At 45.0% G+C, this 27,871-nt stretch overlaps 2 protein-coding genes and 1 long non-coding RNA gene across 9 annotated transcripts in view; 1 reads left to right on the top strand and 2 right to left on the bottom strand.

Annotated features, from left to right (window-relative positions):
- Positions 1–27: 27 nt before the first annotated feature.
- On the bottom strand, positions 28–17,813 carry LOC122684871. Its single transcript, XR_006338181.1, has 3 exons — positions 17,673–17,813; positions 15,726–15,972; positions 28–77 (listed from the first exon to the last, which is right to left on the bottom strand). It is a non-coding gene; the product is annotated as an uncharacterized LOC122684871 (long non-coding RNA).
- A 231-nt stretch (positions 17,814–18,044) lies between these two features.
- Positions 18,045–27,295, bottom strand: LOC122684869 (translation initiation factor IF-2-like). 7 transcript variants are annotated; one of them, XR_006338177.1, is made up of 6 exons: positions 27,072–27,295; positions 25,799–25,826; positions 24,734–24,815; positions 23,110–23,400; positions 21,713–22,982; positions 18,045–18,100 (listed from the first exon to the last, which is right to left on the bottom strand). XR_006338177.1 is itself a non-coding variant. In XM_043889324.1 (5 exons), the coding sequence occupies exons 1-4, from the start codon at positions 26,127–26,129 to the stop codon at positions 22,874–22,876; spliced, it is 597 nt and encodes a 198-aa protein (XP_043745259.1). In that variant the 3' UTR covers positions 18,045–18,100; positions 21,713–22,873. The 7 variants fall into 7 exon arrangements, 1 of the variants encoding a protein (XP_043745259.1); XR_006338176.1 differs by lacking the exon at positions 27,072–27,295 and adding an exon at positions 26,248–26,685; XR_006338179.1 differs by lacking the exon at positions 25,799–25,826.
- Positions 26,256–27,871, top strand: part of GATA6 (GATA binding protein 6) — a 32,832-nt gene continuing 31,216 nt past the window's right edge. The window contains exons 1-3 of the mRNA XM_043889321.1: positions 26,256–26,396; positions 26,503–26,579; positions 27,237–27,345. The gene's annotated coding sequence lies outside the window, so the exon portion shown is untranslated. The remainder of the gene's footprint in view (positions 26,397–26,502; positions 26,580–27,236; positions 27,346–27,871) is intronic.

The following is a 27,871-nucleotide window of genomic DNA, read 5'->3' as shown; positions in this document are numbered from 1 at the left end:
GGAGGAGGAAATGGCAGTCCACTCCAGTAGTCTTGCCTGGAGAATTCCATGGACAGAGGAGCCCGGCCAGCTACAGTCTGTGGAGTCACAGAGTGGGACATGAGTGAGCAACTAACATTTTCACTTTCATGGCTAATTTAAGCAACCAAAGTCAAGGCAACTAGCTCACAAATTCTTGGAAATTTAACAATTCAAGCAATTGTTACATGCCAGGCTCTGAGTCAAGTGCTGGGGAGAGATGGAGAAAAGATTATGATGCAATCCGTGTCTGCCAGACAACAAAAATACAGTGGGGGCGCTAAAAGAGGAACTAGAGGAAGACGAGATTAGCTCTGGCAAGGTGTGGGGAAGGAGGAGACTCAGAGTAGCTTCCTTACATGAGCTTTGAGGAAAGATGGAATAATCATTAAGGAACAAGAGGGAAGGCCCCAAAGCATGGAAGCATATGATACATTCTGTGAATTGAAGATTGCTCACTTTGCACAAGATTATTGGCACCAAATGTATATTGAGGCCAGAACAGAGGGTTGGGGCCATATTATCAAAGGTGATGAATTTCACTGGTTAGTAATGTGAGCTACTAACAGTTTTTGAGAAGCCTCGAGCAATAACTGATGGCAGGGTGGAGACTACACCGTAAGAGAGAGCAGAGAGCATTGTGCTGCATGCGTGCTCAGCCGTGTCTGCCTCTATGAGACCCCATGGACTATGGCCTGTCAGGCTCCTCTGTCCATGGAATTCTCCAGGCAAGAATACTGGAGTGGGTTGCCATTTCCTTCTCCAGGGGATCTTCCTGACCCAGGGATTGACTCCTGTGTCTCCTGCATTGGCAGGTGGATTCTTTATCACTGCTGCCACCTGGGAAGCCCCAAAAGAGAGCAGGGCAATGTACGAAACAGGATACAATGAGGGCTTCAATTAAGGCAATACAGTAGAGATAGAAATATCACAGACCCAAGAAGCATTTATGAGGAAGAATTAACAGGACAATGGATTGGCTGAAGTGAGTGGAGGAGATTGGTTGCTTGAAGGTAATACCTAGGACTCTGAAAAATGATCACTCTGCCTCCTGTGGGAATGAATGACTTCACCAGCAAAGAAAGGAAGCATTTTAAAGAGACTACAATTTCTCCAAAGAAGACATACAGATGGCTAACAAACACATGAAAAGATGCTCAACATCACTCATTATCAGAGAAATGCGAATCAAAACCACAATGAGGTACCATTACACGCCAGTCAGGATGGCTGCTATCCAAAAGTCTACAAGCAATAAATGCTGCAGAGGGTGTGGAGAAAAGGGAACCCTCTTACACTGTTGGTGGGAATGCAAACTAGTACAGCCACTATGGAGAACAGTGTGGAGATTTCTTAAAAAACTGGAAATAGAACTGCCATATGACCCAGCAATCCCACTTCTGGGCATACACACTGAGGAAACCAGATCTGAAAGAGACACATGTACCCCAATGTTCATCGCAGCACTGTTTATAATAGCCAGGACATGGAAGCAACCTAGATGCCCATCAGCAGACGAATGGATAAGGAAGCTGTGGTACATATACACCATGGAATATTACTCAGCCATTAAAAGGAATTCATTTGAATCAGTTCTAATGAGATGGATGAAACTGGAGCCCATTATACAGAGTGAAGTAAGCCAGAAAGATAAAGAACATTACAGCATACTAACACATATATATGGAATTTAGAAAGATGGTAATGATAACCCTATATGCAAAACAGAAAAAGAGACACAGATGTACAGAACAGACTTTTGAACTCTGTGGGAGAAGGTGAGGGTGGGATGTTTCAAGAGAACAGCATGTATATTATCTATGGTGAAACAGATCACCAGCCCAGGAGGGATGCATGAGACAAGTGCTCGGGCCTGGTGCACTGGGAAGACCCAGAGGAATCGGGTGGAGAGGGAGATGGGAGGGGGGATCGGGATGGGGAATACATGTAACTCCATGGCTGATTCAAGTCAGTGTATGACAAAACCTACTGCAATGTTGTAAAGTAATTAGCCTCCAACTAATAAAAATAAATGAAAAAAAAAAAAAAAAAAGAGACTACAAAGGCTAGGAGTTGGTAGCCCGATTGGTTGATTAGTGGACTTCCCTGGCGGTTCAGTGGTAAAAAACCCACCTGCCAATCCAGGAGATGGCCAATACAGTCCATGGGGTCGTAAAGAGTCAGACATGACTGATCAACTGAGCACACAGTGACATTTGTGAGTTTGAAGGTCGGAGACTTGAGTGGCAGGCCCTGAAGATGGTTTCATTTTACTGTATTTGGATTTATGGATCTTAGTACTGGGTAGTTAGGTGATGGAAGTGGTGCACTTTTGATTTGAGATGGAGGACATCTCCCATGATTGGGAATAATAATTAACCCAGGAGTGTACCAGATAAATAGTAATTTATCCATGGAGCTTGAAAAGAGAATAAGTGAGGGAAGGGAGGAAAGCAGCCAGGTAAACCTTCGAATCTAGTTACTCTGAAGAGTAATAGGTACAATATAGAAAGAAGGGAGTGAGAGGTGCCTGGTGATTCATGTGAGAAACCAGTTGGGAAGGAAGCCAGAAACAATACTTAAGGCCTCAGATGTCTAAGTACAAACACATAGGGCACAGGTAACAAGCAAAGGAAACTTGAGATTTTAACACCAGGCAGAGACAAGATGACCTCATAGAAACCTTGTAGACAGGGCTTGGGGCCTATAGACACACTTCGGGATATAGCTGAAATTAACACAACATTGTAAGTCAAGCATACTTCCATAAAAAAATAAATTTTAAAAAAGTTAGAAAAAAAAAAGATGAGGCAACTTCTTGTACATTTACACAGAAAAATGCGAAAACATATTCAGTAAACAAAGTAAGTTACATATAGATGTACATAATATGAGATCCAATTTTGGTAGAATAAAGAACTAGTACTATTTTTTTAAAAAAAAAGACTGACATACAGTGATGAAATGAAACCTATGCCCATATTTATGAGGCAGAGAAGCTTATTTATTAGGGTATATTTACCTGGATGTTGCAGAGGAACTAACTGGAAGAGCATAATGATGAATATTTAGGAGGAGAGGATCAGAACATAAAAGCAGTTACTACACACCATTTGCCTAGAAGATGAGTGGGAAAATATTAAATATCAAATCTGAATTAAATATTCTGATAAAATCCTTTCAAAAACTTTAATGGAAAATCTCACCCTGATTTTGCGAACACAACTTTTCTATGCCCATTTCTATGTTTGAAATAGGCACATGTCATTCCTTAAAAAGACTTTTAAAAAAATGTTCTCTTGAAATTCTAATTGTCTCCATCAAGAGAAAAGAATTTCTTTGTCTATGTGGGTGAAAAAAATTAAAATATTTTCATAAAGATTTAAAAAATGTACAGTTGAGACTATAGAATATCAAACAGTAATTCCTTTTTTTTTTCATTGATAAATATGATGCTGAAATTCATGTGACCAGGCAAGCAGATTCTTTATGATGGGCAGATACACTTGTCACTCATCCAATGGGGATAACCCTCCAGCAGGCAGAATAACTCCCTGTAGCCAAGCAGCACAAGTCTGTTAAAAAGGAGTCTGATAAAAAATCCATTATCAGTGGGGAATTCTCTGGTGGTCCAGTGGTTAGGACTCTGCGCTTTCACTGCCAAGGGTGCAGGTTTGGCCCCTGGGGGGGAAACTAAGATCCCACAAGCCTCTCAGCTGTGTGGTTAACAGAGAAAAAAAAAATCACTATCTGAGAGCTCTAGAAAGTGTCAGGCCAGAGGCTTGTTGATACTCTCAGGTCTTCTCATCTCATTTGGAGTCACTGTCCACCAGTGCCTCAGGATGTTATGGGTTAAATCCTGTCCTGCCCCCACCCTTCTTCAAGTTCATATGTAGAAAAGCCTACTACTCCTCAGAACCTCAGGATGTGACCTTATTTGGAAATAAGGTCTTTGCTGATGTAATCAAGTTTCATGGAGGTCATCCTGGATTAGGGTGGGCCCTAATCCAATGACTGTGTTGTGACTAGTTGCTCAGTTTGACTCTTCTGTGCCTTTTTAAGGAGAGGGGAATTTGGACACAGAGAAACATGTAGAGGGAAGGCAATGTGAAGGACAAAACGAAAAGGTGGACATTTGGTGCCAAGGAGAGAGGTCTGGACCAGAGCTCTCCCTCTCGGCCCTCAGGAAGAACCAGCCCTGCAGACACCTTGATCTGGACCTCTGTCCTCCAGAGCTGTGAGACAATGGATTTCTGTGGTTTAAGTCACTCAGCCTGTAGTGCTTTGTTACAGCAGGGCTAGCGAACCAATACACTGGAACAGGGCTCGGCTCCCAGAGGATGGGGGCAGGGGACCAGCAAGGACCAACCAAGTGAGGGAGTGAAACTTCAGCCTCATGGATGGATGAAAGTGAAAGGGGAACTGAGACAAAGCCAGTGAATTTGGGGGCGTAATCAGGGAAGTTAAAGCTACACTCATGGGCTTTCCCAGGCCTCATCTCCCAAACTCAAAAGAGCCGACATCAAATTCAGGTCAGGAAGAGCCTAGGAAATTCTTTGTAAGTTGCCTCCTTGGGGAGTGGCCCAGTGTCTGGGTCAGGTTGGAGTGTATATGAAAGTCTCCCGTACCTACAGCTGAGGGACTGTGGGCAAGGCAGTCATGTGAAAGAAGGTTTAGAGTTTGTTGTAGAGAATAAATTTTGGCTCAAAGTTAGGAGATCTTTCATTTTTTTCTTTCTAAAAATATTTTGACATTTAAAATATCATAAGAAATTTGGAAAATAGGGAAAGAAAAAATGTCCCCACAATCCCATCATCTTATCCAAATTTACCAAGTATTTCTTTTGCCTTTCTTCATGGATGTATAGTTTAGGTACTTGGATTTAGAAAGTGTATATATGTAATTTGCATCCTGATTTTTAAAGGAATAAAATTATAGTGCAGACATGTTCCCATTTTGCTGTATGATTTCTCATGAGAACAACCTTTACTGGCTATGTAAGTACAGGGAGTGTGTGGGAAGCATAATGAATGATTTCCCTATTGCTGGATATTAAAGTTGTGGCTAGTTTCCTCCTTATCAATATTCTCCCCCCAAGTTTCCCTCCAGTACTGAGATTCCATGATTTTATGTTTGGCAAAAGGAAGAGAAAACCACTTCTCAAAACTTCTGTCTCAAATTCTGAAGAGGGGCCTTTTGAGACATCCTGACATGGTACATCAAGTCATATTTCTGCTTATTTCCTCTGAGTATCACTTTCACAAAAATGATTTTAAGAAATTTCTATCTGGGACAAGGAAGCCTGGCATGCTGCAGTCCATGAGGTCGCAAAGAGTTGAACATGACTTGGTGACTGAACAACAACAAAAATCTACTTGCCTAACTTGAACAGGTTTTTTTTTTTTCCCCCCTCAGATGTACCAAAAAAAAAAAAAAGAAAGAAAGAAAAAATGCATAATTAGAAACAAGAATTCCTATATACCTTTCAGCCAGATTCACCCAAAGTTAACATTTTACATATCATTATGATCAAAATTGAGACATTATTTCTGAGGCATCACTCTTTTTTTTTTTTTTTTAAACATTTATTTATTTATTTGGCTCTGCCGGGTCTTAACTGCAGCATGTAGGAACTAGTTCCCTGACCAGGGATCAAACCCAGGACTCCTGAACTGAGAGCATGGCGTCTTTGCCACTGGGCCACCAGGGAAATCCCTGAGGCATCACTCTTATCAAACTCCAGACCTGATTCAAATATCACCATTGATTTCTGACCCCAGATCCAATGAGGAATCAGAGGTTGCAGTAGCTGCCTGCATTTCCTTGTCTCCTTTAATCTAGAACACTTTCTCAGTCCTTTGTTTTTCACAACTTTTGACATGTTTGAAAAGTACTGACCAAGTATTTAATAGAGGGACCCTCAACTTGGGTCATTTTGTATTTCCTCATGAAGTTTTTGTACCACCAGAATGAGGTTGGGCCCTTCTCAGAGCATCTGTGTGTGGAGGCATGTTATGTTGATCCATCTCATTATAAGAGATGATAAATTTAATCAATCTGGTTAAGGTGGTATCTGTTAGGTTCCTCCGCTGTCAAGTTACTGCTTTTTCCTTAATAAGTATTGTAGGGCTCTACTTTGAGACTATGTATTAAATAGAAATCTTGTTTCTTATCATACTTTCACTGACTAATTTTAGCTTTCAGTGATGATTCATCCCTTAAGCAATGATTGTGGTGTTTTCCAGATGGTGATTTTCTGTGTTCATTATTCTTACTATGAATGTTGGTTGTGACTTACCTCAGACAGTTTTTATAGATTTTCCTTACCTATACAGCCCTAGATTATCCTTAAAAAAAAAAAAAAGAAAGGCAAGAGAATGTTTATCCTCTGCTCACTCTGTAATCCAAACACAGGCAGATCATTAAAGGTGGGTTGCACAGACAAAGGCTTGGAGTTGGTGAGGCATCTTCATACCTGCATTGACTACCACTTTTGTGAGTTTCAGCCAATTATAGTTTGTTCTGTCAAGGAATTATGGGCACTTATTAATATATGATTTATCCTTAAGTCATCACTGTAAAGTAATCAGAAAGTAGCCATTGCCACTTCCACTCTACAGATGAGAAAAGTGAAACCCACAGGTGTTTTCTTAAATGTATTAAATATTTATTGATTTATTTGGCTGTGTTGGGTCTTAAGCAGTACTCTCGATCTTCTTGCCGCATGCTGGATCTATGAATAGTTTGCTGATTAGAACCAGGGGCCCCCTGCATTGGGATCAGGGTCTTAGCCACTGGAATACCTGGGAAGTCACTCTTTTGGCTAATTATTATGTATATTTTCACCCATAATAATCCAGTCTTCTCTTCACAAGCAACAACAATAGTAGTTATTTAAACAGAAGTTTCTTGCAGATATAATTTATAAAAGTTATTTTTATCTCAAGCTGAATTCTTCAAGGTGACCTGGCATTCTAAATACAGAATTCTATTTATCCAGAATGGTTGAGAGGTTCTAGTTAACTAAACTTTTCTGTATGTAGCAGGACCCCCCACTCTTCAAAGAATCCAAATACAAAGATGAAGGAAAAGTTTTCTTTAAAATTGAATAGACATTTTAGGCCATTCCTTAGATGTGCAGGATTAATCAAGTTGCTATAAATAAAAAGAGAATGAGATTTGGATGGAAGAAAATCAGACACTATCTTACATTAGTATGAAAAGCGATTCTCGTTGAACAGTGGGAGATGAGCTAATCACCTTCTACAGTACCTTGCTTCCTTAACCATTTATCTTTTTCTCCTAAAAATAGCATATTGGAGAAAGAAATTTTTGATAAAGTGGACTTTCTGTTGATTGGATAATATAGCTGCTATTACACCAGCTTCTTTTCCTTAGGGTACCAGCAATTAGAACTGACTAACAGGACACCCAGCATCCACTTTTGTTCACACAATTAAGACTTGTGAGGACTTCCCTGGCGGTCCAGTGGTTAAGACTTCACACTTCCAATGCAGTGGGCATGGGTTCAGTCCCTGGTCAGGGAACTAAGTTCCCACATATTGTATGGAGAGGCCAAAAAAAGAGATACAAATCAATTTTAAAGATTATGTAAATTTAAAGAATAAATTTAAAAAATCTAAAAAAAAAAAAAAAAAAGACCCATGAACTCTAAGTGCCTCAGCCCAGCCACCCCTGCTGATTGGCATTGTTTTGTTTTCTTTTTGTCCTTTTGTGTTCCCAGTGTTCGTCCCTGCTCCTGGCACAAAGTAGGTGCTGGATAAATATTGCTGCCTGATCCACTGACCCACTGACAGCCAGACTTCACGCTCAGGGTGAGGGTCCAAACTCAACCTTCCTGAATTCCTGGAATTTATTTTTTCTTATTTCGAAAACAATGCACGCTCATTCTAGACATATGTGAAACAGAGAAACTCAAGCACACACACAGAGAAAACCAAGCCCTTCCTATCTCACCAGCCACAGAGATGATTATGCCATAAAGGTGAACATTTGCCCATTGACTAAATATTCCTTAAAAACCTGTTTTTAATGGCAATAGAATGGTCCATTGTATGCATGTGCGACGTTTAACATTTCCTTGTTGTGGGTCATATAAATTCTTTAAAGTTTGCCACCACTGGAGTAGGTGTTGTAATGTTGCACAATAAACTCCCTGGCTATTAAAGCTGATTATCACGTTACTTTCCAAAAGACTATATCCATTTAAGTCCATTTGTGACTGCCCCATATATTTTAAATGCTGACAGTTGAGAAATGAGGGTTTCGAAACAGCTCCTTTCCATTTAAACAGCCTCTAGTGTGCTGTGAACTAACCTTTTCCTCCAGGCTTAACTATGGGCCCCTCGAAGGGTAGGGAAAGTCACAGGGGAGTGGGATAATTTGGAAAACATTCCTGGAAACCTCAATCTAAATTGAGGAGAGAGAGTTCACCCTTTAAAAAAAAAAAAACAGCTTGTGTAATAAAGTGAAGGGGCAATGACACCCCAAACTGAGCGATAATAATGCAAAACAACTAATATTGTTATACTGATCTTTGTCCCTGTATTCATGGCCCCAAATTAAAAGCAATTTTCTTTACAGAAGATAAAATCATGCTAGTTAAAAGCAGAAACTATTTGAGAGAGAAATTAGTCAAAAGGAAAAGGAATATTTTTAAAAAAACATTCACTTCTAGTGACTTCCCTGGTCCAGTGGATATAACTCCAGCTTCCAGTACTGGGGGAATGGGTTCAGTCCCTAGTCGGAGAAGTAAGATCTTCCATGCTGGGGGATGGGGAGTTGGGGGGAATTCACTTCTACTCCGCAGAATATATGTGTTTTACTCAGAAACAAAAACTTCATTTTCAAAAATAATATATAATAAAAGCCAAAACTTTCAGGAGTTATTTGCCGTGATCAGAAAGAAAATTCCTGGTTCTTGTCTTTTCGACAACTGCATACTACACCCCCAAGACATAGAACAGGTGTCAACATTGCTCAGCATCTACGGCAGGTAAGTCAGTTTCTAAATACGGCAGCTGCACATCTCTTTATGAAGTCAGCATTTCATGTGACAGTGAGTCATAGCAAACAGCTAAATTATTATTATTGCAATAGAACAGACTCTTTTCCATTGAACACTTAATAGGACAATTTATTTCCAGCCTTCCGCTTCCAGTCAAGCGAAGACTGCATTACTTGGAACTCGGTGGAAAGCTCTAGAGACACGGAGCCTGGGCTCTGAGCCAGTCCTGCAGTGGGAAACCACCATTTTAGAAAGTGGGATTTTTGGAGTACAGTGGAGTGAGATTGAAATCAGTCTTTATGTGGGACAATTTCTCTGAGAAGCCCGAGTATCTGACCCTTTCTCTGTTTCACTCCTGTGTTTTCATTGATTGTTGCAAATCCAGTCCCAGACTATTTTTCCAATCAGAAGTCTATTTGTTATATTTTACAGCTTCATGGCTCAGGAATAAACACTGTCCCCAGCATTAGTCAAAAAGAGGATGCTCTGCAGAGTTGGGCATATGTAGCTTTATTAACATGAGGTAATTGGGAAAGAAGTATTAATCTCACTTTCTACATTTCTTTAGATGGTCTCATGTTGACCTTGCAATTTTTAGCACCCGATTGACTACAGATAGACCATTAAACAGTGGATTTGAAGCCATCACAGGGACTTCCCTAGTGGTCCAGTGGCTAGGACTCCATGCTCCTAATGCAGAGGGCCAGGGTTTGATCCTTGCTTGGGGAACTAGATCCCACATGCCACAATTAAGAGTTTGAATGCCACAACCAAAGATCCTCCATGCTGCAACTAAGACCCGAACAACCAAATAAATAAATGTATGTTTTGTAAAAGCCACAGGACTTCCCTGGTGGTACACTGGATAGGAATCTGCCTATCACTGCAGGGCACATGGGTTCCATCCCTGGTCTGGGAAGATTCCACGTGCCACATAGCAACTAAGTCCACGAGCTTTAGAGCCCATGCTCCACAACAAGAGAAGATACCCCGAGGCCCAAGTACCACAACTAGAGAGCAGTCCCCACGTAACCACAACTAGAGAAAACCCATGCACAGCAGCCAAGACCCAGAATAACCAAAAATAAAATAAATAACTTAAAAAAAAAAGCCACCACAATTTTGTCCCAAAGCATACTGATCAGTCAATTGGTGCCTAAGCCACTTTGTCAGGGGACAAAGCGTAAGTCGAATTTCTATGGCCCTTGAGTTTCCCTTCTACAATGAAGTGGAATGAAGAGGAAGATGGAAAATGTAAACATTTTTAAATGATGTAGGAAAAGATATAATTTTTCCATTGGTATTTTTCTTTCTAGTGGTGGTGGTAGATCCTAAAGTTCTAAGGTAGAGTGAAGGTCTAGGGGCTGGGATCTGGGACAGAGTAGGGACTTATGGCCTAGGGCTCCTTGAGGATGGGGGTAGAGTGTACCCCAAGATGGAGCAAACAGAGTAGAACATTTCCACTTCCCCACACTCGTGTGGGGAAAAAAGCAGAGACATCACTTTGCCAACAAAGGTCCATCTAGTCAAGGCTACGGTTCTTCCAGTAGTCATGTATGGATGTGAGAGTTGGACTATAAAGAAAGCTGAGCATCGAAGAATTGATGCTTTTGAACTGTGGTGTTGAAGAAGACTCTTGAGAGTTCCTTGGACTGCAAGGAGATCCAGCCAGTTCATCCTAAAGGAGATCAGTCTTGAGTATTCACTGGAAGGACTGATGCTGAAGCTGAAACTCCAATACTTGGGCCACCTGATGTGAAAAGCTGACTCATTGGAAAAGACCCTGATGCTGGGAAAGATTGAAGGCGGGAAGAGCAGGGGACAACAGAGGATGAGATGGTTGGATAGCATCACCGACTCACTGGGCATGAGTTTGAGCAAGCTCTGGGAGTTGGTGATGGGCAGGGAGGTCTGTTGTGCTGCAGTCCATGGGGTCGCAAAGAGTCGGACACGACTGAGCGACTGAGCTGACCCACTGACTGACACTCATGTGCCTGGCCCTGCTAACCTTGCTTCCTTAGCTCCACCAGCCACATAATACCTTCCTGCAGCAGTTGGGGCTGGGATCAACGGGGAAAGATAGTTTAGAAGATATTGTTGCTTATCTATCCATTTCCCCCCTTCACCCAACTCAATGGACCCACATTTTTGTCTTAGTTTACGTCGTTCTCACCTGTGGACTTTGAGGGGAGATGTTCTCAAGCATCATTCTTGATTAGCTTAACCCAATTAGCCCATTCCATTCCCAAGCTAAGGTCACTGGTTCAGGGTGGATGTATAACTTACAGGATCCAATTAAAATGAATTTCAGGACTCCTGCTTGGAATCCTGTGACCTGGGTTTCCTCTCTCTTCTTTTGGATGTAAGAAGTCCTTTTGCCACCTGAGAGAAGTGACCTGAAGATAAAGTCACCAAATGGGAGAAACACATACAGGGGCGTGGCAGAGAAACGGGGCAGGAACTCCTGGATTAAAGTGACTCTGAACTTTAGTTACATCAACACATGAATGTTCTCACTGCTCAATCCAGTTAGAGAGGAGTTTCTGCATCTTGGGAGTTTTAGAGAGGGTTGGAAGTGTCTTCTATCTAGCCACCATATGGCCCATCTCTAAGGGCTGTGTCTTCCTTCTGACATGTTAGGAATGGTAGTCAATTGTGCATATTAACCAAGAATGTAGTTTAAACAGTACACACTTGCAGTGAACAATATTAGAAAACAATTAATGTTCAAGTACACAATATTGTATAACGATAAGGGAAAGGATGGTATTTTGGGTTCTAACCATCATTTATCACATTATTTCTATGAGAATATCTGCTCCAACATCCAAATAAGCAACTTACCAATGAACTTTGGGGGATCCTCTGGGTCTTAGGTTTCTCACGAGAGTGTAATATGAGGTGAGGTTTAAGGCATTTCCTAGCTTTCTTGATTCTTTCTTATGGGTCCATTTGAAAGTAAGTAAAAGTGAGTCCTTGTAACAGGGCGGCATTCTTGAATAATATGGCATCTGACAGTTGTTCACTGGCCTTCAGCAAGTTCTATCATGTTCATTTTCACAGCAGTTGAGAATTTGCTGTCATTATTTTAACCACTTTTGAAACTCTAGTACAGTGCTCACATCTTGCCTCTAAATATGTATATACAGAATACCTTATTTCCTACAGTAAACCCAGTTTTTGATTTGTCAGTTTTATGAAAACCTGAGGACCCAAACAGGCTCACATTTCTAAGCAAAAGCAAATAGTAATTTTCTCATTCTCCACCCATGGGTTAGTCAAAGCAGGGACTTTTTTCTAAGAATAGAGGTATTTGTCATCTTTAGATGGTTTCAACACAAAAATGTAATAGTTCATAATATTTTGGGTTCAGGGAGTTCCCTGGTGGTCCAGTGGATAAGACTCTGTGCTCCCACTGTGGGGGCCTGGGTTCAAGCCCTGGTGGGGGAACTAGATCCCACATGCCTAAACTAAGCCCACATGTTGCTACTACTACTGATTTTGCGTGCTCTAGAGCTCAAGCACCACAAATAGAGAAGCCTGAGCCACAACGAAGAACCAGCGCAGCCAAAATAAATAATAAGTAAATAAATTTATAATTTGTAATAAATTTGAAATTTGTAAAAAGCCATGTTTAAACTATTTTTGTTGTTTAAGTCACTAAGTTGACTCCTTTGCAACCTCTTGGACTGTAGCCCACCAGGCTCCTCTGTCCATGGGATTTCCCAGGCAAGAATACTGGAGTGCATTGCCATTTCCTTTTCCAGTTTAAATTATAAGTTCTCTTTTTAAAAAAGCAAAAAAGCAAACAAACAAAAAAACCCCCAAAACTTTGAGCTCAATAGTTAAGTTATAGATTGAAAAACAAGTGGTCAAGTGAGCTCAAAGGGTGACCTGAAATGAAAGATCCATGCTTGGAATCATGGGTGATAACCTACCTGAATTAAGTATGACTAGGAGACCTTCCTCCAAAACCTTTCTCCCAAGGATGCCAACAAGTCTGAAATTTCACCAATCACACCTTATAGAAACTGTACTATACAAAGTCTCCATGGAAACAAGATTATGTCTCCTCTGATGGGCTGGTTATTATAAGCCCATGAACTCCCAGTAGCTTAACTTAGATCAGCCTGGTGTCTACCTGTTTGGGGTGGGAAAGGGAAGAAAGGAAGGATTGAGTGTGGGGTAACCGATGGGAGTTGTTGTTGATTTCACAGCACTGGGTGTGGAAACAAGAGACTGGAGATAATCCGACCTATTTCATAGCATTGCTTTGGGCTTTCCCTACATATCTTGATTTAAAGAAGTCAATACATCTCATCTTCTTTCTTGAAGTTCAGAGGATATGGACTGGAATAGTTCTTCCCTTTCCATCAGTCTTGTTCTCTGCCCTGTTGTTGCTTATTACATAGGACCAGGACCTCCCCAAGGGGTGTTAGTTGCTAAGTCTTGTCTGACTCTTTGTCACCCCATGCACTACAGCCCACCAGGCTCCACTGTTCATGAGATTCTCCAGATGAGATTACCGGAGTGGGTAGCCATTCTTTCTCTAGGGGATCTTCCCAGCCCAGGGATTGAACCCTGGTCTCCCGTATTGCAGGAAGATTCTTTACTATCTGAACCACCTCACCTACAAAGGAGTCGCACCAGGACCCCTGTATGTGGCCTAGCAGTTGCTCTGTAGGTAGAATTGTATGGATGCAGCTTCTCTCTCTTGAATGAGTTCCTTAGGGTCATGCCCGGAGCTAACATCACTTCAGTGAGCCCCTGGTTTGGTACATGGAGGGAGGGAGCGAGAGACAATTCTTCCTTCGTCTCTTCCTCGTGATAAGCCCATAGTCCCTGCATCAGTGTGAGAGATGAAGCAGGTAAGAGAAGATGTGGTGGCTTCTCTTGTTGGGGAGCACAGGCTCTAGGGTGCTCAGGCTTCAGTTGTGGCACACAGGCAGTGATGTTTGCTCTTGATGGTGTGTTACAGGAGAAGTATAGCTGATGATATGGGCCTGCAACTGTGCTGTGAATCGATTTGGGGTGCTTCTAACTGGGTGGGACATTTTAGGGTGACAATTCTTTTAGAAAAGGATTCTGTAGGGAGGAACTTTATCGACAGTGTTCTAGTAAGGTGCTCCATCTTTCATGGTGTTTGTTGTGTGAGGACTTTGGAACTTCATTTTCTTAATGTGTCTGACCTGGTTTCCCATGTATCTGGGGGCCTCCAGGGAGGGAGGACCATGGTGTGGATGGTGGCCGGTTTTCTCTAGGTAGGTCACCAGCTCTCACACTAGGCATATCCCTACCACTGAAGAGACATCTACACTGCCCTGAACCACAGGACAGAAAATGTAGGTGAAAGGCATTTGACACCGAATTCCAATGAATCCTTCAGAAGGGACCCTTGTTTCTCTAGTACTGTTTAACCTTTTTTTTTTTTTTTTTGATGTGAACTTATCCTACTTTATTTTTGGCAGGTGCCAGTTATAAATCTGTTCCTTCATTATAACTACTGGCAAAAGGCAGTTATTCTCAAGACTGACATTTGTTTGTTAACATTAGAATGATGAAAACAAAGGAGGAACATGTGACTAGTACTCAGAACAGAATTTACACCTCACTTCGTGTTCATGGTGTTGGCGATGCTGGCGTTGCTTAATACATTCTTGCTGACTGTTCACCATTGATTCCCCTTTTACAGTGCTCTTTCTTTTTTTTAAATTTTTTTTACAGTGCTCTTTCTAATTGGCTTAATAAATTATTGGCCAAAAAAGAATTCTGAACACAGACAATATAATATTCTTAAGTGGTTGAATTAAGAGGAAAAAAATGTGGAAAGTATTTAGAAGTTGGAAGTAGTAGAATGTAGTGAAATATAAAGTCCATAAAAACTGAGATGGAGTTTGGAAAGTAAAGGAATATGTCTGCTGCAGTTACAGCCTCACAGTGGCTCCTATTAAGGACCAATGATATGATGCTTGGGATTAGAGAATTTGCACAGGCTATAGCTGGGATTTGTTTGTATTAAGATGATTGAATCAGAAAGTGTCTTATAAAGGTATCATTTGATAATCAGCATTATTCAATTTGGAATCCTCCCCCAAAGTTGATGTTCATACCTCTGTTGAGAATTCTATTTAGGAGGATATAAGAGAGGGAGAAAGAAAAGAATTTTCCAGGAATTTTCTCTCTTCAAATAAAGAGATAATTATCTTAGCATAGAAAGATGTGACATCAATATTGTTGGAATTCACTATTTGGGCTTAGAGCGTGGTAGCTTAAAACTTTCAGGACTTCCCTGGTGGTCCAGTGGTTAAGAATCTGCCTGCCAATACCGGGACACAAGTTCGATCCCCAGTCTAAACCGGTGTGCCATGACTACTGAGCCTGTGCTCTGTAATGAGAGAAGCCACCGCAATGAGATGCCCCAACAGCGCAATTAGAGAGTAGCCCCTGCTCGCCGCAATTAGAGAAAGCCCACGCACAGCAATGAAGACCCAGGGCAGCCAAAAACAAAACAAACACCAATGACAACAAAAAGCTTTCAAAGTCATCACACTTAACAGTCTGGCTAGACACTGTGTATCCATGAGGATACAAAGATGAACAAGACATGATCCAAGCCCCCGAGATCTCACCGACCAGAGCAGCACAAGGATGCAGTAAAGATTAGCCACCTATGACCCACCTTGTGTCCCAGTGACCACAAGAAGCACTGCCTGAGCATCAAGAAGGCAGCCATAATTGTGGAAATGTCGTGGGGTGAGTGGAGAAAGAAGAGGGCCACTGTGTGATGACAGCCTTCACTGGTTTTAGGATGGATCCCACGACCATCAGAGTCACACCAGTCATGACTGTGGACACTGCAGAAGCTCCCCAGGACAACGTGGAGGATGTAACCCCAAGGCCAACTTCTAGCCATCATGCAGGGTTTCCTAGAGTGAGAAAAGTTACTGACTCGCCAGGAGGAACTTTTTACACTTGCTCATTGTTAAAATATTTGCACCTTGAGAATTTTACTGCCTCTGCAACCTTCACTCTTGTCTCTGATATAAACACAATATGCTGGGTGAGAACCTATGACTCTGTTCACTGCTCAAGACATTGGCACATTCATCATTGTAAAGACAGCACGTTGGAAGGTTTTACGCACAGAAAAGTGAGTTTATGACCTTAAACAATCCCCAGTAGGAAATGTCTGACATACTTATAGGCTTTTTCCCATACCTTTTCTTTCTGCCTTTGATCACCTTCCTACCTAACTTTTTTGAGACCTTGGGATATCCTCCCTTCTCCCTTCATCTCTCTTCCCCTAGAAAGGTGACCTGAAATGGAAATTTGTGTTTTTCCTTATTTATCAAATGGCTCAAATAGTCTGCCTGTTGAGCCAGACACTCTTCTAAGCATTTGATAAATATTAACTCATTAGGTCTTCATAAGAATTATTTGAGGAGGAGGCTACTGTTCTTTTTTAAGATTTAATTGATTAATTTTATTTATTTTTTGGCTGCGCTGGGTCTTCGTCACTGCATGTGGGCTTTTTCTCTAGTTGCGGCGAGTGGGGTCTACTATCTAGTGGTTCGTGGACTTCTCAATCCAGTGCCTTCTCATGTTGTGGAACACAAGTTTTAGGGTGTTCAGGATTCCGTAGTTGTGGCTCCCAAACTCTAGAGCACCGGTACAGTAATTGTGGTGCAAGGGTTTAGTTGCTCCTAGGCATGTGGGAATCTTCCCAGACCAGGGATTGAACTCATGTCTCCTGCTTTGACTGGTGGATTCTTTACCGCTGAGCCACCAGGGAAGCCCAAGTCTACTGTTCTTACCACCTTCTTTGTTACAGATGAGGAAAATCACAAAAAGAGATATTGGGGAGCTTGTATAAGGACACACAAAGAGAATGAGCTGCTGAGCTGGGATTTAAACTCAGACCTCCAGCTCTCAACCTCCACAGGAGAGTTTCATCTAGCCATAGTACTCAGGTGTGGATGAATTCTGCTGCCGGCCCACCAGCTCAACAACTGGGGAGGCTCTTTTCTATTCATCAAGACTTTTTCACTTCTGCCCAAAGCAAGCTGAGCTCTCTACAGAAAGGTGCCTTTGAAATGCACAGGTTGACAGCTTTATTTGTGGATCCACACTGTGGTTTTTGGCTAGAGCTGGCTGGGCATGGGCTATGTGGTTGTCAGTCTTTTAAAAAATGGTGTAATATTCCCACCGTTTTTGTTGGATAATTGCATGTCTTTAATTTGTGGGATTATAAACAGAGCAGTAACCCAGTTTTGGAGTAGCCAGAAAAAGTTATTTGATATCCACTAAGTCAAGTTTCTATTTTTAGACACCTCTGTAGAAGCGAATATTCTTACCATCAGGAAAGAAAAGCAACATCATAATATACTCTAATTGGCATCTCCTGACTGGATAGGTTAAAAAAAAAAAAAAGCCTTCGAAAGAACATAGGCAATAATTCAGCTTCTTTCTCTAATAGGTAAATATAATTTTCCTCTTAGATATTATGAGAGTTTAGGTTTTTTTTTTCAGAATATGAGCTTTAAAGGGGGAAAAATATACCTTTTAAAATTTATGGCTTTGGAACAGTGATTTAAAAAAAAAACGACCTACATAAATTTCTGCTTACCTTACTCATAAACTTCTGACTGTTGTTGTTGTTTAGTCGCTAATCTGTGTCTGACCCTTTGCAACCCCATGGGCTGCAGCAAGCCAGGCTTCCCTGTCTTCCACTATCTCCTGGAGTCTGCCCAAATTCATGTCCATTGAGTCGGTGATGCCATCCAACCATCTCATCCTCTGGGTCCCCTTCTCCTCCCACCTTCAATCTTTCCCAACATCAGGGTCTTTTCCAGTGAGTCGGCTCTTCACATCAGGCAGCCAAAGTATTGGAGCTTCAGCTTCAGCTTCAGCTTCACCAGTGAATATTCAGGGTTGATTTCCTTTAGGACTGAGTGATTTGATCTCCTTGCTGTCCAAGGGACTCTCAGGAGTCTTCTCTAGCATCACAATTCGAAAGTATCAGTTCTTTGGTGCTCAGACTTCTTTATGGTCCAACTAGGTCAAGATAAATGAAAACATTAAATTACGTAAAATATTTACTTACGTAGTAAATATGAAGTCCCCATAGAGTCACCATATCGGAAATAAGGACATTCATAGTCAGTGACTGCTTTTTGTCACTGTTTTGTAATTTAGTTGACACGACATATTTATAGGCAAAGAATAGATTATTTAGATGACATTTTCCATTGGAAGACCTTTAAGTGGTTTGAAAACTTGAGCCTGATTTAACTGCTCTGTCTTTGAAGATGAATCACTCCTTTCATTTAGCACTTTGGTATAGTATTTAGATTAACTAGTAGGTTTGTATTTAGCCTGGCAGAATTCAAACAGCCAGACCAGATACATGCTAGTGGTCTTCCTGGGGCTCTAACAGAACTAACACAGGGAAGAGGACTCCAGTCACCGATTTGTGATTAACATGTGTAGAAAGTAATATTTCTACTATTTTATGGATGGAGCAACTGAGACACTCCAGTTGCTCCAGTTGAGCAACTCCAGTTGAGGTTAAGTGGCTTGCCCTCGATCATAAGGCTTTTTCATAGATCCAGGAAAACCATGGAGAGACTTCCTTGGTGGTCCAGTGGATAAGACTCCATGCTCCCACTGCAGGGGGTCCAAGTTTGACCCCGGTCTGGGAACTAGATCCAGAGAGCCACAACTAAGACTGGTACAGCAAAAATAAATAAATAAATAATAATAAATATATATCAATGATGTTATTATTTGTTTTCTAAGTCAATAATTATACTCATAATTAATAAATATAATAATAATTTGTTAATATTTAATAATTAAGTGATTTTTAAGAAAAGAAAGAAAATTATGTAAGCTGACCAGGATTTTACATCTAATTCTTACCAACTGTAAAATTTGCAAGTTACCACTTCTGTTCCTACCCACAGGAAGGTTACAAACTAGAAGTTAGAAATAGAATGAGAGAAGGTTGCCATCACTTTCCAGGGGAAGGAAGCTACCAAGGTTCGCCTTGACTGACAGAGCTGACATGGGTGCTGTTGTTCCCCTGTTGATCCTGCATGGCTTCCGTCCATGAGGATTCAATCAGCCAGGGGACCACTGGCCCGGGTGGGGGGCAGAGGACTGTAAATCTGGGAAGGCTGCAACTCTTCAGGGTCTTGAACTTTATCAGGTTTGAATGTGTGATTGTGAAAGTAAAGAGCAGAGAAATGACAGCACTTAGTAAATCAAAAGGAGAGAAGATCAAGACTGTCAGAGACAAGAGAAAAACAGACTCTGGGCAAAAACCTGGCTGAAAACCTGCACAGAGGGAAGACTTCTATGTTCCCTCCAGACTTTGCCTCCTGAAAAACAAACCCCTTTCCCTGCCATTTTATCTAGGAAACAGTATTCTTTGTTATGTCCCATGGATTATTTTTTTTTAAGTTTTCATTATTGAGGTTTAGGTCTTGTTTTAGAAGATGGGATGCTATAAGAAAAAGAAAAACAAAAAGAAAGGAAATCAGTTGGAAAAAAGTCTGGAATGATCTGGATTTTCCTCTACCAATATTGAGGCCCCTAGCTTCTCTCTCATAGATCTTTATTTATTTTTTTTATTCCTTAACACAATGTGATTAGTGTGGAGTAAGTCTGCATAAACAGCAATACAAAATTGAAAGGTAAAAAGCATGAGAGTAGTGAATAACCAGGTCAATTTAATTAGTTCTCCCCCCACCCCTTATATCTAATGCCCATCCTCAAGTCTGCCCTCCTTCACGGCCCCAGCTGTTAATTTGCTCCTATCTCCTGCCAGAAAGAAGCTTCTAGGGAGGCAATGTTGCTGAGGATTGAAGTTCTTGGAGCAGAGACAAGGCTCAAGATTACTATCTTTGTCCAGTAGTAGTCTGCTGATGGCATTTGCAAGGGAAACAAGGAATTGTTCCTCTTCAAAGAAAACAAAAACAAGTAGATCTATGCTTGTATCACCCACCCTTCCTTTCCTATCATAATGCGATGAAGAAGTCCCCACTGCTGTACATAGAAAAAGCCTAAGAACCCTTGTGAATGGTGGGTCTCAAAGTTGAATGAGTGCTCGAAGTTCTTTTCTGGGAACTAATTTAGCTCCAGGGGGATAGGTGGGTCACCCCCCAAATTGAAATCTGATGTAGTAGGTGTGAGTTCGTTACAATACAGATGTTGGTAATAGTTCATGATTACACAGTGCTTCCGATGTGCTGGGTCCCCTCAGCCCCTCACACACAAGACCATTTTTAACCCTCTCAACCATCCTGTAAGGGAAGTGCTTTTCTCAATCCCATTTTAAAGATGAGGAAACTGAGGCAGAGAGGTCAGGCAAATTGTCTTGGTCACTCAGCTAGGAAGGGGTGAGGTCACGACTCAAACAGGAAGGCTGGCCCAGAGTCTGAGCTCCCTGGGCTCACACAGGACTCCCTCAGTGTGTGAGCTAGAGCAAATACCACCCTCCCTCCTTTTCATATGTTCATCATGAAGACTAGAGGAAAATCTGAGCATGGGTGCTTTTCTAGAGAAAGAAAAAAGGGCTCAGACATCTTCCTCTATCTTGAAAGCTGTCTGTGGTACTTTGCCTAACCGGCTCTGCACAAGTGCCAACCTTCTAGACTGTAAACACTTCAGAACCAGTAGGTGCCTCTCCGAGTTCTTCTTTGTGCAGTGCACACTCAGTCCTGTTGGGCAAGGGCAGGAAACTGGAGGACTGCATATGGGCAGACAGCCTTTTGGTCCTAATTCTCTGCATATTTGCAACATAGCTGGAGAGGTCATATTTCTGGGTAGCAAATGTAGTACTTAAAAAAAAATTTTCTTGGGCACTTTCCCCCCCCCTTTGATTGAATCATGGAGGAGCATAAGTTACTTAGCAAATTTCCAAATGTCTATCATCGCCTTTTTCTGCTTCTCCAATGCCCCCTGCCCCACCAGAAAACCAGTCACAAAGGTCTCTAGGCTGAGACAGCCCTGGGTCAGTGGCACGGGATGCTGACTCTAGAAAGGGCATCAGTAAACACCCAGTGATACCTGCAAAGCCCAGAGAAAGCCTGGGTTTCACCTGTCTAGTGGGATGGAAATTTCTGCATCTTTCTCATCTTCTTGAGACATAAATGGTCCCTTTCTGTCTGATGGTCTGATTTTTCCCACCTTTGGAGGCTGGGTGAGGGTTCAGGATTAGATGAGGGGAATGATCCTCACCTCAGAATTAAATGAGGTGGAGTTCACCTTATTTCGGTGAAGAGATGAGAAAAAAGAGGCATCTTTAATTCCTTGAGCCTAGCATGAGATGACAAAAAGAAGCTGAAGATGTTCAATGGCCTTTTGAAATTGAGTCTTGTCTCTAACGCTGCCAGAGAAGAAAAGACTGAAAAGGCAGAAAATGTGGGAAGAGGCCCCATAGCAGGGAAGCCAAGAGGGTTCTCAGCTTCTACCCCCAGTTTCTTGCCTTGCCATATTTCAAAGTGGAGCATGGGTGTTCAGTGGCTCAGTCAGGTCTGACTCTTGCCAACCGATGGACTGTAGTCCACCAGGCTCCTCTCTCCACAGGATTTCCCAGGAAAGAATACTGGAGTGGATTGCCATTTTATCCTCCAGGGAATCTCCCTCACCCAGGGATCGAACCTTCTGTATTGGCAGACAGGTTCTTTACAGCTGAGCCAGCAGGGAAGCCCATTTCAAAGAGGTTAGAAAAGGCTTATGTGGACCTGGAGTACGAGGAGTCTTTATTCACTTAGGGGATGAAGCAGCGACTCAGTGCAAGGAAACTGAAAACACAGCATCTGACTCCGCACAGCCCAGTTTTCAGCCCTTGATCAGGAAATTGGATATTCTTTGCTTCATCTTTGGTGAAGGGGAAGGCATCACTCAGGGGCGGGCCTCAGCATGGCTGGCAGTCCAAGGCTTTAAGCAGTGATTACAGCAGTAATTTAATAATAATAATAATAATAATAATATATCCCACACTTCATAACCCAACTCAACTTGGGGATGCCTGAATATTTGGACTGCTGCCTCTCAGGTGCACACTGTCGTTCTGCCGTCCACACCCTCCCCATTAGCCTCCGTGTGATCCAGATGCCGGGTCCCTTCCACCCACTACATTCTGACTGGGGTTCAACAGGTCTGCCTCGGAGGACCAGTGATGCGGAGTAACACTGCCCCCCAGCAAAACCGCAGAAGTGGGCGAGAGGTTAGGTGTGGTTTGGCTTTGTAGTATAAACTCAGCATCAGCAAATAATTCAAATGGGAGCTAATTTGGGGCTTCATTGGGGGCACAGACAGTAAAGAATCTGCCTGCAATGCGGGAGCTCCGGGTTCGATCTCTGGGTCCGGAAGATCCCCTGAAGGAGGAATTGACAACCCACTCCAGTATTCTTGCCTGGAGAATCCCGTGGACAGAGAAGTCTGGCGGGCCACAGTCCAAAGGGTCACAAAAGAGTCGGACATAATTGAAGCGACGTAGCGTGCAAGAGCTCGCTTTAGGTCTTCAGTCTAGTGCGGGCGGCGGGGGAGGGCACGTTTGGGGAGTCCAGCTCAGGCCTGGAGTCCCCGGCTCTCCCGGGTCCCTAGGGCCCGGCACTCTTTGACCGGGCAGCGGCCGCAGGTCCCGCCCGGCCCATCCGAGGTCTGGGCCGCCAAGTGGGGACTGTCAGGGTGTCGGGAGGCAAGCAGGCCGCGGGGAGGGAGGCCGGCGCCGGTGTGGAATGTCTTTATCGAGATGGAGCCGCAAGCTTCTCCTTCGCTTCTTTAAGCGATCACGGAGAGACACCTTTCGATCTTTTGTCAGACATCTTGGCCCTTAATAGCTAAATTTATTTGGTTTAAAGCGGCCTGGGGAGAAGCAGCGAGGGAGAAAATCTTTCGTCGGTCATTGGGTGGCCTAGATAACAAGCTTTAAAAGAGAGAGGGAAGAAGAAAGTAAAAAGGTTAATGGATGAGGGGAGGGCTGGAAGGCGCCCAGCGTGGGGCTTTTACAACGACCCTCCCCCGGCCGCCCCCTTATCGCGGCCCTAACTTACCCGCGGCGGACGAAGTACATTAAGTCACGTAAACAGCGCGCGGAGAGGAATGCCACCGCGGTGACCTTTCGCGCGCCCACCTCCGCGCCGCGCTGGCGGCCGCCGGCGGCGCGCGGGGTCGGCGCGGGGCTGCGGGGCCGCGATCGCCAGCGCCTGACGCCCGGAGCCCGGGACCCGGCGGCGGGCAGGGGGCTGGGGGGCCCAGGGCACACGGTGGGGCCACCTCCAGGCTGCGCGCGGCCCACGCTTCCGCAGCCGCCGCCACCTGACGTTTCCAAGCAGTATTTCGGGCTTTTCGAGAATTAAAACAAAACAACAACAAACCCCATCACCATCACTGTCAGCACTCTCTGGGCGATGACCTGCGTCGGAGTGACGGCGGTGGAGTCGAGTCGGGGGGCGCGCCATCCCACCCGGGCGAGTGGGCCCGGGCCCTGGCGGGGGTGGAGGGGGGCGCCGAGGTGACCCCGTGTCCTTCGCACAGAGCGTCCCCGGGGAGGGAAGAAATATGGTACAAGCGAGAAGGTCCCGTAAATCTGGTTTGAAAAATAAAAACCAAAACCAAAAAAAGAAAAAGAAAAAGAAGAGAAAAAACCTCTCAAATTAAAACCATGCTGTTAAGTCAGAAATTGCATGTATTCGTTTTCTTCCTGAAACGTCGCTGGAGCACCCGAGATCGGTGAAATGACAGAGGATGCGCTGCCGTTTGCGGGGGTGATCGCGCGTCCTCTCCGGGTCTCGCTACTCCTCCGGAAGCGGCGCACGACGGCCCCCCAGCCCCCGTCACCCTTCCCCGTTTGGCCGCCAGGCCCCCGGCCCCCGCCCGATTGGCGACTGGGTTCGTCTGGATTCGAGTGTTGAAGAACGGTGTGGCGCGCGCGGCCCAAATAAATCAGCCCTGGGGACAGGCCGCGCCCGGGAGCCAGCCCCCCTCCAGGGATGAGGAGGGCCGCTCGGGGAGGCAGGCTCTCTCTGGAGGGGCCACTCCCCGGGTCTAAATGGTCCCGAGAGGAACGATTTCGTTCCAGATTAGCCAATCCCCAAGGAAGAGAGAGGCGTTAGGAAAAGGAAAGGAAAAAAAAAAAAAAAGAAAGGAAAGGAAACAACTTTTAAGGACAGGACCGTCTACCTGGAGCATTGTGGAGGCCTTCGCAAGCTGTTGCGGTGCCCTTCTTCCTCTGCGCCCCCTAATATCCCCCACCTTCCCGGACCAGCTGGGGCTCTCAGAGGAAGCTCAGAGCGCCGGGCCTGGGGCCCCTGGGAGGGTGGCTTTGAAAATGTGCTGTTCCCCAGGGGTGTTGTCCCCAGGGCCAAAGTCGACGCGTTGGGAAAACTGCAAACTGAAAGGGTCAGGCAATCTGGCTTTGTGTCTGAATCAATTCCATGGGTCAAACAGTTTTATTTCTTAGTTAATTGGCAAGAAAAACAAAACTAGTCTTTAAAAAAAAAATTTGTGACCTTGCAAGAGAGCAAACAATTACCTCCCTGCCCCCACCTTTGTTCTGAGCAATACTCAAATGCAATCGGAGTTCTGGGGGTGGGGGTGGGGGTGGTAAAATGTCAGGTCCTTTCTCGAGCCTTAGAAATGGCATATAGTGAAACTGGTGTGCGTCCCGCCTCTCACCTCTGTCCCGGCCGTGCGGGGGCCAGGGCACCCTCTCCCGGCTGCTGCGGAGTGGCCGGAAAAGCAGGTCTCTGGGGATCATCTGTTGTCCAAAGAAATTTACAAGGTTACCCCCGTAATTGCAAATATAAAGAAATACACACAGCAGGAATCAGTTTCTTGCGTGGGGGGTGGGGGAGGGGGCTCGGTCTCTTTGGGGTTCAAACTTGGAGGCCATTCACAGCCTGTATTCCCAACTTAACCAAAGGATTTATTTGTTAACTTGGTTTCATTAGAAATCACTTCACTTGAGTATGTATTTAAAAAAAAAAAACTTTGCTTTTGAGAACAGACCTCAGAAACATTTAAGAACCCTTGGACTCAGAGAAAATCAAATGCCCACAACCGTTCTGTAACGGCTTACAGATGAGCTTTTGCAAAACAGTCTGCGTAAAAATTAGGTCGGAACTCAGGTTAAAAAAAGAAAAGAAAAAAGAAAGACATTGGAAGCCCTGGTCGGAGCTAAGTGGACGGTGGACGCCGGGTTATCTGTTCGGGTAGATGCTTTCGATCGAACCCAGGTTAAAATTTAAAGCCCCTGGATCCTGCTTCAGTCGCTAGTCTCCTTTCCAGAGTTTTCTGTCTTCAGCCTTTCGGAATTGCGGCCGCGCTGAAACTGGGAGCCGCCGCAGTGATCCGGGGAGGCAAAGAGGAATGTAATAAAAGTGACTAAATTGGATGAGAACGGTTTATGGACCTTCTCGGTAGCAATTTGAAATTCAGAAGTGTTTAGCAGCAATTTACAATGAAGAATGGGGGAAAAAAAAAGAATCGCCGACTTTCTCCATTCGGTTCCCTCCTCCCTCGGGCTGCCAGGCTCTGTCCCCTTGTCCCCTAGGACCCACAGGTTCACAGTTACATCCAGAGGAAACATATATTTAGCCAGGAGGTCTCATGATCTCTAGAAACCCTATTTTACTAAGCCTCTACATAACTTGGTTCCACTCTGCTAAGGCGCCTCTCCCTTCCCCAGCTGGAAACACACACATATACACAAACACACACACACACTTCAGGGAGACTGACCTTTAGAAAATCATTTACTTCGATTTATCTGAAAAAAAAAAAAGTGTAAAAATCCATTCCCACAAAACAACTCCTCTTGCCCTAGTTAAAACTCTCTCTCTCTCTCCTTCTCTCTCTCTCTCTCGACAGCCTCCCGAGGTCACATCTGTTGGGAAAAATCCTTTTTGCGAGTGAAAGGGAGCGAGACATACATCACGGCTCCTGCCGAGGACGAACCTGCGGCCCCGCGACGCCCTGCTGACAGATCGGCGCTGATAACCCCGAGACGTTCATTTCCAGCCCCTCTGCCGGCCAAGGACCGTATCAGTTTGTACACAGTTGTGATAACCATTTGGAGGGAGCGAAGAAGGGGTGTGTATGTGAAGGCGGGGGCGTGGGGAAGAGGTATTTCTCGCTGGGACCGGGGAAGGTGACCCCCTCCTCTTGCCAACGACTTATCTGAGACTTACCTGAAGTTCTCCAGGGAAAGTTCAGAGCAAACGGGACACCCAAACTCGGAGAGCACCTCCGGGCGCGACTGGCGTGGAAACCCCTTTCCACTCTGCGCGCTTCATGGACTAACCTTTCGTGCACCGTGACCCCGAATTGAAAGTTTCAGGTTAGCTGGGGAGTGCAGACGGGAACCTCCCGAAACTTCCCAGGAATTTATCACATTTAGTAGGACAGAGATAGGGAGCTGGACACTCGAGTTCTTTCTTTCCTAGATCCCAGGAGACGAGACCCCCGACGGCCACCACGACCTGAGCCCCAGAGTCTCGAGAAGAGATCGGGAGAGTTTAAGGTCGGTCACACACAACTGTGGAGCAAAAAAGCCCATTTACTGGGTCGAGAGGAGAGGGGAAGGCCGGCGTAGGAAGGCATGGTCCCCCTCTTATTCGGGGGGAGCGCTGACCCGGGAGCTGGCGCGTCGCTCCGGCGGCGGTGGCTGCGTGGGGCTGTGCATGGTCAACTCCTCCCGCGCCATCGCCCTCCCCTCCCCTCCAGCCCGCCCCCTTGAGCGCGCGTGTAACGGAGGGCGGAGGAATGGGTGTGGGTCGCCCGCCAGATCAGGCGTTCTGCCACCTCCGCCCCTCCCCCGGCGTCCCCGGGATCGGCGCCCCCTGTGTGGACTGGCCTCCTGCTCCCAGGACGGCGCTCGCGGCTCAGCCCACACCCGCAGGCTGCGCGGGGCTCATTGTCTGCCGGGGCGGCGCGCTCCCCTCCCCCCGCCGCTCGGCGTCCCCTCCCCACCCTCTTTTCTCTCCTCCCCTCGCTCCCTCCTCCTCCTCTTCACCTCCAGCGCCCAGCTGCTCGCAGAGCGCAGTTCCGACCCACAGCCTGGCACCCTTCGGCGAGCGCTGTTTGTTTAGGGCTCGGTGAGTCCAATCAGGAGCGCAGGCTGCAGTTTTCCGGCAGAGCAGTAAGAGGCGCCTCCTCTCTCCTTTTTATTCACCAGCAGCACCGCGCAGACCCCGGACTCGCGCTCGCCTGCCGGCGCCCTCGGCCTCTCTCCGCGCTCGGGAGCACCCTCCGCCACGGCTGTTCTCCATGCGCAGCGCCCATCCGAGGTTCGGCTGCTTCCTCTCCTGCCCCAACTCCCCTCTTTCCTCCTCTGCACCTCCCCTCCCTAGTCGCAGGCCCCTCGGCCTCGGCTCTCCGGCCCTATGCGGGCCGCGATTGGCTCCGGGGGTGTCTACCTTCTCCATTCCCGGCAGGCTCCCAGGTTCCCGGGACACCGCGGACCAACTTCTGGTGTCTTTTCCTCTCCCCGAAGCGCTTATCTGCGCTCAGCCTTATCTCAGAGTTATCTTGGCGCAAAGGGGCGGGAGCCGGCAGTCAGGCAGGCAGAGAATTCTTTCTTGCTATCTAGCCCGGGTCTGTGTGTGTGGGTATTAATTTTAGTATGGTTATCTCCGATGAGCCGAAGCGATTTGAGGAAGCGGCCCCGAGAAGGCCAGTCCGGCTGCGTTCAACTCCCTCCTCTACCCCCTCCCAGTCTCCCTGTCATTCTTCCTGCTCTCCCCTTTGGGGTGGCCTCGGCTCCGGGGCGGTCTCACGTCCCCCCCACCCCCCCTTGCATTTCCCCCTCCTTTT

The sequence above is a fragment of the Cervus elaphus genome, chromosome 27 (assembly GCF_910594005.1).
Source record: "Cervus elaphus chromosome 27, mCerEla1.1, whole genome shotgun sequence".
Lineage (NCBI taxonomy): Eukaryota > Metazoa > Chordata > Mammalia > Artiodactyla > Cervidae > Cervus > Cervus elaphus.
The sequence above is the reverse complement of the archived record's forward strand: the minus strand, read 5'-3'. Positions and strand labels throughout refer to the sequence as shown.

What these genes read in the sequence shown, in the direction of transcription:
- LOC122684869 (XM_043889324.1), bottom strand. Translation starts at nt 26,129, where the DNA reads ATGGTTATCACAACTGTGTACAAACTGATACGGTCCTTGGCCGGCAGA. An exon ending in AGGGCGTCGCGGGGCCGCAG is followed by an intron (nt 24,816 to 26,014) that starts GTTCGTCCTCGG and finishes TTTGGACAACAG; the next exon opens with ATGATCCCCAGAGACCTGCT. An exon ending in ATGTACTTCGTCCGCCGCGG is followed by an intron (nt 22,983 to 23,109) that starts GTAAGTTAGGGC and finishes TCTCTTTTAAAG; the next exon opens with CTTGTTATCTAGGCCACCCA.